This window comes from Mytilus trossulus, unplaced genomic scaffold (assembly GCF_036588685.1).
Source record: "Mytilus trossulus isolate FHL-02 unplaced genomic scaffold, PNRI_Mtr1.1.1.hap1 h1tg000024l__unscaffolded, whole genome shotgun sequence".
NCBI lineage: Eukaryota > Metazoa > Mollusca > Bivalvia > Mytilida > Mytilidae > Mytilus > Mytilus trossulus.
This window is the reverse complement of record NW_026963290.1, coordinates 4,510,361-4,523,731: the sequence shown is the minus strand read 5'-3', so window position 1 is coordinate 4,523,731 and position 13,371 is coordinate 4,510,361. Positions and strand designations below refer to the sequence as shown.

The window sequence follows — 13,371 nt, the reverse complement described above, 5'->3', positions numbered from 1 at the left end:
AGATTTGATATTATTTTAGGGCAACCTAAATAAAAGAGTATTGTAATTATAAAATAAAACTAGCATCTTTTGAACTTTATTTGAAATATGATATTAATTTGGTTATATTTTTTTTTAATTAAAATCCTCTTTATGAAAGCATCTGGGTGAAATAAAAGAATAGTGTTTCTAAAATGAACACTTTACCATTCTAAAAGGAGATTGAAGAGCGCAAAACGTATGGCTGAAATTAGCAAAGCGGAGTATTTGAAACGTTATTTATCTGGTCCAGAGGAAAATGAAAAGAAAAAGAAAAGGAGAAAAGTTGTAAAATCGAATTCAAAACATATAAGGTGCATTTCACGAATATGAGGCTTGTTTTATCTTGATAAGGAAGCAAGACAAGTCGCCCCATTGCGAAAATCACCCGACACTCGTCCCACATTAATTTCCTAGCTCGCCCCACTTATGTAAAGGGAAAATTATGTTTAAACCTACCATCAGAGAATAAATTACCATAAACTGATCGATCTGGCCCTATGTCATGTATGTCGATATGGCCCCATAATAGAAGGCAGTGTCTGCGCACACACATGCGGGTACGAATAGTCAAATTGCCGTTCTAGGCTGCGGGTACCCACATCCGGTTTTCTAAAAAAATGCCCTCGAATTCGGAATGAAACTTGAAATATATACGAAAATTATCGATAATGTGGGGATTTCATGTAGAACCAGGGAAGAATATGAAAAAATAATATTTTCAAATTGTATTTATTAAATAATGATACATAATAAACATTGCAAAATTTCCGAAATGCACAATGATGGCAAATGAAACTGTACAGTCACTGAAAAGAAAAAAGTAAAATAAAACTACTAAAATTAAAGTTTATAAAAATTAAAGATGCGGGTTATACTATCAATTTAAACCAATTATAAAAGATTCATGTAATTAAGATTTGGAACAAATTTTACATATCAAATACAATGAAATATGATTGTTTTAGCACAGATTTCAACACGGCTGCACATTTCAAATGTTTCCAGTCTACGTTCATGTTTCATTATTCATTATTACTTGCTTCTTTGAATTTTAATTTTTATAAACTCAAGCTTTAGTTTTAGTAGTTTTACATTGTTTTATATATTTTAAAATTTCAGTTTCTGTTTTACATTTTACTAAAAAATTATTTCAAAATATCATATGGGTATAACTGTATAATATTTTTAATTTATAAAAATTGTATTCTTTAAATTTGCATTAAAATTTTATAATAGTATTAATTTCTATCATGTTTTTCTTTTCAGGGACTGTTCAGATTTATTTTCCATCATTGCGCATTTAATTTTGCAATGTTTATTATGTATCATTATTTAATAAATACAATTTGAAAATAAATTTTTTCATACTCTACACGATATCCCCATATTATCGATAATTTCTGTAGATATTTCACGTTTTATACCTGATTGGATGGTACAAAATGTATTTTATTAGAAAACCGGATGTGGGTACGTGCAGCCTAGAACGGCAATTTGACTATTCGTACCCGCATGCAGATAAGCGCAGACACTGCCATCATAGAATAATAAATGTTGTTGGGCCCGATCAAAGTTGGAAGGATGGACTTGGGCTAGATCGACATCAAAGCATAATTAACAGGGTTTTCACTAAGGGTTTAAGACGAGGCCATGACCTATTAGTGCAATGAAATGACATTAAATTCCGATTTTTGTGAAACTTTTGCTATAAAATGATGATAATGATATGTGTGTTCAGCATGTTCAGTTTATACAAAAAATTTCATTTTAATCTTAAAGACTTAAATCTCTGCTCCACTGAAACTGAAACCCCACCCTCACTTCAAAACTATTATTAGTCAAGGGTACTACAGTCTTTTCAAAATTCACTAAAACAATTTAGTAATATGAGAAGTTAAAATGTAATCACTTCAATAAGTGTTTATAACTTTTTGGGGATATTTTTCCACTATAAGTCGCCGTCACGTAAAATTGGCACCATGATTTTTGTCAAAATTTTCTTAAATATCAACCACGTTTACTCAAGATCATGTTTTCCAATTAGCGGAATAAAAATCCAATCCAAATATATACTACTGTCCTACCTTTAATTGTGTTTGCAATCAGGTCACCTTATTTTGTTGACCTTTGTCTGATAGTAAGAGTAGTTAATGAATATTTGATTACAGAACAATTCCCAAGGGTACTTTTAAAAGCTTTAGCGCACTAACTTACTGCCCAATCGCACTGGTGAAATTGATATCCAAAGATAAAGGGATGATTGATTTATGTCATGTACATGTATGTAGGGAATTATAGAAAAGTTTGTGAAAATATGGAAAATCAATGAAATTAGCATTTGAAGATCAAAGAAAACACCAAAATCACTAAAAATAGGTGATTACTGAATTCATGGAATTTAAAAAATCACTGAAAAAGGTTAAAAAGGAAACCACTTGTTTAAGTAACACCCCTTACTGATTATTTCTATCAAAGTTGTAAAAAAAAATCCACCTCTGACTTTTTTTGAGTTTTAGAAATATGTCAAGTATTTTACTCACTGTACACAGTATTATAGACAACATACACTGTCAATGTACACTCTCACTGAATTGTGGTTGGGCATATCATATCCTACAGCAGTTATTAATGGTTTTTCTTTCACAAATTGTGTCTTAGATAAAGGGTTACATTGTCTAAATGGCACTCTTACCACATCTTATATTTACATTTTTTTGTACATATATATTTTAAATTTGTTGCTTGTTTACCAAAATTTTGTAAATTGTTATTTTTCTTCTTCAGATCAACAATTATTGATGATGATGTTGATTTAAAGTCACTACTCCCAGAGAACTTGGAGAATACACTAGATGAAGATATTGGAGAGGATGATCCAACCATTGTAGCTATCATTGATGAACGTCCAGATACTATACAACAGCTAGAGACTTACAGACATAGTGATGGTCGATGGAAAACACTTGGGACAGGTGACATACTAAAGTTGTTATATATTGTATATAATAGGAGATGTGAACTTATCCAGCTCTTTATATTCACTATTTATCTTCTTTTTATTCTTTTGCTTGCAGAAGGATCTGGCAGTGATGGATACATTGTACATGTATTTTTGAAATGTAAGCGTAAAATCAAAGCGCCAGATTTTTAACCCGTATCAAAACACCAAAACATATAAAATATTGTTTCCATTTAATTACAGCACTGATTGTCTAAAATGTTAAATTAAATGATAAAATTTATAATAGAAGATGGGGTATGAATGCCAATGAGACAACTCTTCACAAGCATCCATAATCATGATAATAGCCTATTTTTTTTATCCAAGATCATGTACATTTAATGCATTATGGGAATATGATCATCATCATGATATTCCTAATATTCAACTTTAAAAAAAAATGGAGAACTATTGCTTCTCTTTATCTTTTCTAGAATACTTATGGGGTTCCAATTCATCAGCATTTCTTATTTTACTTTTTGAGCTATGCAAAAAAGAAATTAACTTTTGCCTCCATTATCAAATGAATATTATAACATCTGTTATCCTATTTCAATGTACTTCAGGTAAAAAAACCAACTTTATATTCATTTTTTTTTACATAAATAAGGCCATTAGTTTTCTCGTTTGAATTGTTTTACATTGTCTTATCGGGGTTTATAGCTGACTATGCGGTATGGGCTTTGCTCATTGTTGAAGGCTGTTCGGTGACCTATAGTTGTTAATGTTTGTGTCATTTTGGTCTTTTGTGGATAGATGTCTCTTTGGCAATCATACCACATCTTCTTTTTTATAAAGTCGGTTACTGTTTGAAAAATTTAATGTTGTTGCAATGTATAAATGGTCTACAAAACAGACAAAAAATTCACCTTTTATTTTGTATTTGAATGTTCAATTATCAATCAGTCTTTTACCTGCACTTGCATTATGTTGATTTCTATCTGATGCAAGTCATAGATTGTTGTTAATATCTGATAATAGTATCCTTAAAAAAATTACATTATTGCACTTTTATCCTATTTTTTTTAACAATATTTAATCCATGCTTAACCAAATTGTAAACAACTTTTACACTTAGCCAGCATACATTACTGTTTACAGTTATATTATATATGTTGAATTTCATTTTACAAGCTAAGTTTTCTTGAAATGGGATAAAAAAAAAAAAAAATGCATGGTCTATTCAAGTAAACTATACTGATGTTGGTTTTCATGCAATACTCAACAAATATACATGTTATTTGAAATTGACAGTATAAGACAAGATTTTAATTATGTTATTTGATTTTCACAGATGACGATTTTGACCCATCATTGTTGAAGAGTATGAAAGATGAAGACATTTTAAAAAATACAAAATCATTTTTCAAGAATAAAAGGGAAAGTGAATATAACAAAAAAAGTGTTTCAAGACAATCTGATCTTCCCAGAAGAAAAAGACATGATTCAGATTCAGATAATTCATTACCAAGAAAACATAGACATGATTCAGATTCTGACCAATCATTGCCAAGGAATCAAAGACATGATTCAGATTCTGACCAATCATTACCAAGGAGAGGGAGGCATGATTCTGGTTCTGATTCATCACCAGCAAGAAAACCCAAAACCTCAATCCGTAAATCTCGTTTTGAACCAAGAAAAAGATTAGATTCAGATGAATCACCTCCAAGAAGACAAAGACATGATTCAGGATCTGACAAATCACCACCTAGGAGGAAAAGACATGAATCTGGTTCTGACCAATCACCACCCAGAAGAAAAAAAAATGATTCAGATTCTGACCAATCACCACCAAGAAAAAAAGATAAGATGAGTAAAACATTATCTGGTAAAAAAGCTGGATTACAAAGTGCTAAAGATATGAAAATGGAGGCAGAAAAGATGAAAAAGAAAGAAGATGATGCCTTTAAAAAGGTTATGTCTGCTACATGAATTTTACCAACAAGAAAAACAAATGTATTCTGAAATCTTCAATATTGAATTACACAAATGGGGAACTAGAACTGTCTACCCTTTTGTACACCTGAATTTAACACTGTTTTTTTTTGGATATACAAAATAAAAAGATGTGGAATGATTGATAATGCAACAACTCTCCAAGAGACAAAATTACTTAAAATTATGCAATTATAAGTCACTGTGCAACCTTCTACAATGAGCAAAACTCGTATTCATACCTGTTACCGGGGAGATCGGACCCCCCCCTTTTGAAAACAAATAAGCACTGTTAAAGTCAAAGTCCTGTTTGAATTGTGACTGTTAAATTCAAGTTTGTGAGTCCAAATACCGCCCCCCCCCCCCCCCCCCCCCCCCCCCCCCCCCTGGAAATTCCTGGCTACGGGCCAGATATTGTATAGTAAGCTACTAAAGGTCCCGAAGTGACAATTGCAAATTTAGAATTTGACCTTGACCTTTGACCTTGACTCCATTTTCTTTTTGGTGAATTAAGGACCTCAATTCAAAATACCCTAGGTCTTTATGACTGATGGCTTACCAGTTAAAATTAAATTTTACTTATTTTAAAAACAAAGTTTAAAGGGAAAATAACTCACATATGAAGTCCCTAGACTGATTCAGTAAACAACTAAATACAAAATAATATGTATATAAATTCTGTCATATGCTAGATTGGGACATAGATTTATATACATAAAATTTGAGGATAAAACGAACAAATTTAAGAAATAATTTTGTTGTAATCTTTAACAGTTGCAAAGAAGATGTGCCATTAAACAGCTTTATAACACATTTCAGGGTTATGCTATAGTATAACATTAATTAAATACATAGGGTTGACAATATAGAATGCAGTATAAATTTTGGAATGATAAGAATGAAATTTGATGCAAACTTGTAAAGTCATATATCATGTACATAATTTCAGATTAGCAATGATGCTTTAGGAAGAAATGCAGTGACAGTTTTCAGAGACAGAAAAACAGGAAAGAGAAGAAACATGGAGGATGAAGCAGAAAAAAATGCTGAACAACTTGAGAAAGAAAGACAAATGAAAGAAAAATATGAAAAATGGGGAAAAGGGTGAGTTATAAGGTATTTAAAACACTCTGAATGGCTGAAATGTATAGCAACATCAACAAAGAGGACAGAAAATTACTTTGAAATACAATAAAATTAAGGTACACAATCCAAAGGAAAACAGATTCTGTAATTTATAAAATTTTTGGTGCATTTATTATTGTGATTTCAACATTGCGACCAAAATTTAGAACTAATTATAGCAATTACAGGAAAAGCTTCATACAAACATAGGTGTCAGATTTTAGAATGCAAGTTCTTAGTATTGCCATTGTACTGTATATAAATGAATATATTTAAGGTATTTCATGTTGTGGTATACTGTCTGGATTTGTGGTGTTACTGTGTTCTCCAACACTTTACATACAAAGAGTTCATCTTGCACTGATATTTAACAGTAAATTACAACTGGAACTTGCAATGCGTTTAAGGAATGACTGTAATATTTTTTCTGTCTATGAAGAAATAACATAAAAAGTTTGGTGCACACTGAATACTAGCTTAACAGGTTATTTAACAGTGTGCACCACTTTTTAGCTCACCTGGCCCGAAGGGCCAAGTGAGCTTTTCTCATCACTTGGCGTCCGTCGTCCGGCGTCGTCCGTCGTCGTCCGTCGTCGTTAACTTTTACAAAAATCTTCTCCTCTGAAACTACTGGGCCAAATCAAACCAAACTTGGCCACAATCATCATTGGGGTATCTAGTTTAAAAAATGTGTGGCGTGACCTGGTCAACCAACCAAGATGGCCGCCACGGCTAAAAATAGAACATAGGGGTAAAATGCAGTTTTTGGCTTATAACTCAAAAACCAAAGCATTTAGAGCAAATCTGACATGGGGTAAAAATGTTTATCAGGTCAAGATCTATCTGCCCTGAAATTTTCAGATGAATCGGTCAATCGGTTGTTGGGTTGCTGCCCCTGAATTGGTAATTCTGAAGAAATTTTGCTGTTTTTGGTTATTATCTTGAATATTATTATAGTTAGAGATAAACTGTAAACAGCAATAATGTTCAGCAAAGTAAGATCTACAAATAAGTCAACATGACCAAAATGGTCAGTTGACCCGTTTAGGAGTTATTGCCCTTTATAGTAAATTTTTAACCATTTTTCGTTAATTAAAGTAATCTTTTACAAAAATCTTCTCCTCTGAAACTACTTGGCCAAATTAATCCAAACTTGGCCACAATCATCTTTGGGGTATCTAGTTTAAAAAATGTGTGGCGTGACCTGGTCAACCAACCAAGATGGCCGCCACGGCTAAAAATAGAACAAAGGGGTAAAATGCAGTTTTTGGCTTATAACTCAAAAACCAAAGCATTTTGAGGAAATCTGACATGGGATAAATATGTTTATCAGGTCAAGATCTATCTGCCCTAAAATTTTCAGATGAATCGGTCAATCGGTTGTTGGGTTGCTGCCCCTGAATTGGTAATTTTGAGGAAATTTTGCTGTTTTTGGTTATTATCTTTAATATTATTATAGATAGAGATAAACTGTAAACAGCAATAATGTTCAGCAAAGTAAGATCTACAAATAAGTCTACATGACCAAAATGGTCAGTTGACCCGTTTAGGAGTTATTGCCCTTTATAGTCAATTTTTAACCATTTTTCGTAAATTAAAGTAATCTTTTACAAAAATCTTCTCCTCTGAAACTACTTGTCCAAATTAATCCAAACTTGGCCACAATCATCTTTGGGGTATCTAGTTTTAAAAATGTGTGGCGTGACCTGGTCAACAAACCAAGATGGCCGCCACCGCTAAAAAAAGAACATAGGGGTAAAATGCAGTTTTTGGCTTATAACTCAAAAACCAAAGCATTTTGAGGAAATCTGACATGGGATAAAAATGTTGATCAGGTCAAGAACTATCTGCCCTGAAATTTTCAGATGAATCGGTCAATCGGTTGTTGGATTGCTGCCCCTGAATTGGTAATTTTGAGGAAATTTTGCTGTTTTGGTTATTATCTTGAATATTATTATAGATAGAGATAAATTGTAAACAGCAATAATGTTCAGCAAAGTAAGATCTACAAATAAGTCAACATGACCTAAATGGTCAGTTGACCCCTTTAGGAGTTATTGCCCTTTATAGTCAATCTTTAACCATTTTTCATAAATCTAAGTAATCTTTTACAAAATCTCCACTGAAACTACTAGGCCACAATCATCTTGGGGTATCTAGTTTGAAAAATGTGTCCGATGACCTGGCCATTCAACCAAGATGGCCGCCACGGCTAAAAATAGAACATAGGGGTAAAATGCAGTTTTTTGCTTATAACTATGAAACCAAAGCATCTAGAGCAAATCTGACAAGAAGTTAAATTGTTAATCAAGTCAATATCTATCTGCCCTGAATTTTTCAGATGAATTGGACAACTGGTTGTTGGGTTGCTGCCCTCCAATTGGTAATTTTTAAAGAAATTTTGCCGTTTTTGGTTATCTTGAATACTATTATAGATAGCAATAAACTGTAAACAGCAATAATGTTCAGCAAAGTAAGATCTACAAATAAGTCAACATGACCTAAATGGTCAATTGACCCCTAAAGGAGTTATTGCCCTTTATAGTCAATTTTTAACAATTTTCATTAATTTGGTAAATTTATGTAAATTTTTACCAAATATAGTTCTCTGTTACTAATGGGCAAAGTTCATGATAGATATAATTGTAAGAAGCAAAATCGTTCAGTAAAGTAAGAACTTCAAACACATCACCATCACCAAAATACAATTTTGTCATGAATCCATTTGTGTCCTTTGTTTAATATGCACATAGACCAAGGTGAGCGACACAGGCTCTTTAGAGCCTCTAGTTTCATGTTATTTCTAATAGACAGAAAAAATATTAGTAATTTCTTATAATTTAATTATAAATTCAATTTTAAACCGTGGAAGACCATGAAAAACATTGATGATGTCATGGTCACATGACTAATTATGCCTATGGGCCGATAACAAAATAACGCCAGCCAATCAGAAGACGTGTTACATCCAACTCCAACTTCATACAAATTTATCATTGTAAATAATATTTTTTTCTTATTTGAAAAGATATAGTCAGTGTTTGAATCATGCTTAGCTGAAATAATGAATGGAAAATCCTGTGCTTTTGGAGGTTTGAAGAGAGTGAAGGTTGTCATCTTGACCTAATTCTGCATACACTGTTTATTTTCTTTTTATTAATGATTTATTCTTTACTACAAAGTATTTGGCAAATCTTCTAATTCGGGTCAAATGTTAGCCATGTATTCTTATATCATTGTCTATACCAATTTGTCTTATATGAATATATTTAAAAACAGAATGAAACAACAAGAACAACAACAAAGAAATGTAGAAGAACATTTACATGAGGCGTCTAAACCTATGGCTAGATTTAAAGATGATGATGATTTAGATAAACACTTAAAGGAGATAACCAGGGCAGATGATCCTATGCTTAAATTCTTAAAGAAAAAGAAACCAAAAGATTCAAAGAAAAAAGGTTTGATATATCTATTATGTTCATTTATATTTATAAAAAGAAGCTTTGGTATGATTGCCAACTAGACAACTGTCCACAAGAGACCAAATGATACAGTTCTTAATTAACAGCTACGTTCAGCCATCAACAATGAGCAAAGCCCATACCACATAGTCAGTTATAAAAGACCATGAAGTCATAAATTTAAAACAATTCAAAAGAGAAAACTAACAGCTTAATTAATGTACAAAAAAATGAATGAAAAACAAATACATGTATGTAACACAACAACAAATGACTACCACTAAATTATAGGCTCCTTGCTTGGGACAGGCACATACATACAAAATGCGTTCATTATAGACTCAAATGAGCTGTATGATGTCACATTGATGTGTTAATGGTGTCAATTGTAACATTTGACCACTTTGATAATCTTGTGTTTGAGGACTCTTAGGTTAAGTTCCAGGGGCAAATTTCACAAAACATCGTAAGTCTAAGATTACACTAAAAGTCAAGTCTTAAGTCAAAAACCAATTTCACAAAAGAGCTTATGTCAAAACTTAGGACCAACTTTGATTGTAAACGTAAGAGTGCCTCTACCCACACTTACGTCTCCACAAAAAACTAACGACCACTCTTACGATTATCTTAAAACTGGTTTATCCCAAACTTTTAAACATTATTTTTATTGCTTGGAATTTGAGCTTGTAGATATTCATGATTATGCACCTATTAAAATTTAGAATAATGTGTCCAGTCTTCTTGAACACTTTTATCTTGTGTGTAAGCATGTGAAAGTCATATGATACATCAAATTCAACAAAAAATGAATATGTTTTATATACATGTCCTTGAAAGGGTAAGCTATTGAATATTTGTGCACAAAGACTTTCTTTTAAAAGAAAATCATTCATTTTATCAAAATTGTCAGAAACATACCATTTGAATAATTGTTGCCCAGTACTCTAATTTGCCTACAGCTTTTCTGTATGCAGTGATCATGACCTAGCCACGACACCTCTCACTAGAACTATTGCACAATGCATGTGAAAGGGAATAGCCTTGATGAAAAAAGTACTATATTTAGCCATTTTAAAATGCAGTTGTGTATATTATACGCACCCTCTTTTCATCTCTCCATTGTCGTGAAAATAAGATTGTAGTACCATTAAGAACAGTCAATTGGAGAACAGTCATCCAAGAATGTTTATGCACAAATTGATTTGATTTCATTCCTTTTCTTCTTACCACCTGAGAAATAAATATACAGATATTACTTTCCTTACCAGGTCAGACTTCACAATTAAAATAAAACATCTAGATGATGGAGATACTTCCAACCATAACTACGTCACCTACATGCTTTACTTTACCTGTACCCCAGATTTATTTTTTGCGCTGAAGAGTTCAGACGTTAAAATATATTTCTTCGCGTAGTAAGAAAGACAATTTGTCAGACTTAGAAAGGAGTATGATGGTAAGAAGAAAACTTCATTCACAAATTTAGAATTTTTCAAACAGTATACATGTGTTAAAGACAGGAAGAGATTTAACAAAAATAAATTTAAACTATTTCAGAGTTACCAAAGTACAAAGGAGCCCCACCACCTCCAAACAGATTTAATATGATGCCAGGCTATAGATGGGATGGTGTTGATAGATCTAATGGCTTTGAGGCTAAATACTTTGCCAGCATATCCAATAAGAAAGCTATAACAGAGGATGCTTATAAATGGAGTGTTGAGGATATGTAAGGGAATGAAGTGCTGATTTATATTGTAAGAGGCAGCTTGAAACACAGTTATGTGTTTGTAATTTCAATGGCAGCTGTGTAGTGAAAACTAATGATGGTTACAAGGTGTAATGACAGAGAGCTAGTCAAGTGTTAATGGATTGTACCAGTCAAGGTGAAACTCTAGAAGTGTGGAGAAGACCATTTACCTTTCAAGAATAGTCTTCCTGTATGTCAGATGATTCTGGCAGTATCAGGATAATGATTTGAATTATATTTTTATACCAATCACAATATAGATGCTTACATATTATTTGCAATTATGAGGACACCACATAAAATATACTCATTTAATGACTGTTTACAAACCTTTATGTAATCACTTTTCAAAATGCTTGCAAAATATCTTATGCAAATCACTTATGTATATTTTGAATGATTTATGTTACTATCCAATGGTGTTTTAAGTTCACCAAAACGAAAGTTGAAATTAAATACATGTATGCCAAATGACTAAATAAATAACTTACAATACCTTTGATATCAAGGCTGTACCCAAGATGAGATTTGATGTGCTAGTATATGACCTACAGTAAAAACCATCTAACTTACATATTTTCATAAAAATTTTAAAGCTGTTATTTTTAGCTCACCTGGCCCAAAGGGCCAAGTGAGCTTTTCTCATCACTTGGCGTCCGGCGTCGTTAACTTTTACAAAAATCTTCTCCTCTGAAACTACTGGGCCAAATTTCACCAAACTTTGCCACAATCATCATTGGGTTATCTAGTTTAAAAAATGTGTCCAGTGACCCTGCCAACCAACCAAGATGGCCGCCATGGCTAAAAATAGAACATAGGGGTAAAATGTAGATTTTGGCTTATAACTCTGAAACCAAAGCATTTAGAGCAAATCTGACAAGGGAATAAATTGTTAATCAAGTGAAGATCTATCTGCTCTGAAATTTTCAGATTAATTGGACAAAGGGTTGTTGGGTTGCTGCCCCTGAATTGGTAATTTTAAAGAAATTTTGTTGTTTTCAGTTATTATCTTGAATGCTATTATAAATAGAGATAAACTGTAAACGGCAATAATGTTTTCAGCAAAGAAAGATCTACAAATAAGTCAACATGACCAAAATGGTCAGTTGACCCCTTAAGGAGTTATTGCCCTTTATTTTAAACAATTTTCATTAATTTGGTAAATTTTTACCAAATAATTTTCTCTGTTACTAATGGGCATAGTTCATTATTAATATCATTGTAAGTAGCGAGAACTTCAGTAAAGTAGAAACTTCAAACACATCACCAAAACACAATTTTGTCATGAATCCATCTGTGTCCTTTGTTTAATATACACATAGACCAAGGTGAGCGACACAGGTTCTTTAGAGCCTCTAGTTTTGTTTGTTAAATTTAAATCTGGAATTGAATATTGATTTCTATGTGCAATCAAAGCAATATACATATGTATATGTACATAGTTAATAAATTGATTTTGAAAGTAACATTTTGTAACCACAACATATGTTTTGTCAGCAATGTACAAGTATTTCTATTAAATAATATTTGTTCAAATACTATTTTACAAATGTGTGTTGAATGTTTTGATAAGACAATGAAATTAACATGAATTAAGATACATATTATTTAGTTTTAATTGAATGATATTAGCATTATGTCCGACTTAAACTGTGTTTGAAAACAACTTTGGCATGTATAATTTTACATTACAATGAAATAAAATAGCCTATTTAATTTTTTTACTTAAAATTTATAAAAGGTTGTTCCTTTAGAGTTGATCTGATGCCATTCTTCTGATTATGTTTTTGGAATGATTGGAACTTGTTATAAATCTTTGCTAATGCACCAGCCTCCCTAACTACAGGTTAGCTATTAAATCTACAAAATGTATACACACTGAAATATAGTTCTTTATAACTCTCATGTAATAACAATACTCCACCTTCTTAAATGCACTCTCACTGGCACAATACTTGCCAGATATTTGTCTCGTCTTGACAGAGCCTAAAGGCAAGACATATGTATGCTGTTTGAAACATTTGCTTAGTTTATATGTACAAAATGTATTAGTTTGTGATTTGATCAGTGTA

General features: G+C 32.0%; 1 protein-coding gene across 1 annotated transcript; it reads left to right on the top strand.

Moving 5' to 3' along the window:
* The first annotated feature begins 208 nt into the window (after positions 1 to 208).
* On the top strand, positions 209 to 12,849 carry LOC134699111 (BUD13 homolog). The gene is made up of 6 exons (XM_063560802.1): positions 209 to 332; positions 2,806 to 2,993; positions 4,317 to 4,939; positions 5,910 to 6,064; positions 9,365 to 9,546; positions 11,107 to 12,849. Exons 1-6 carry the CDS (start codon positions 220 to 222, stop codon positions 11,280 to 11,282), a joined length of 1,437 nt encoding a protein of 478 aa, XP_063416872.1. The 5' UTR covers positions 209 to 219; the 3' UTR covers positions 11,283 to 12,849.
* The last annotated feature ends 522 nt before the right edge of the window (positions 12,850 to 13,371 follow it).

Coding starts and splice junctions, on each gene's coding strand:
- LOC134699111 (XM_063560802.1), top strand. CDS start 220: ATGGCTGAAATTAGCAAAGCGGAGTATTTGAAACGTTATTTATCTGGT. Junction 6,065..9,364: donor TATGAAAAATGGGGAAAAGG/GTGAGTTATAAG, acceptor ATTTAAAAACAG/AATGAAACAACAAGAACAAC. Junction 9,547..11,106: donor AAAAGATTCAAAGAAAAAAG/GTTTGATATATC, acceptor AAACTATTTCAG/AGTTACCAAAGTACAAAGGA.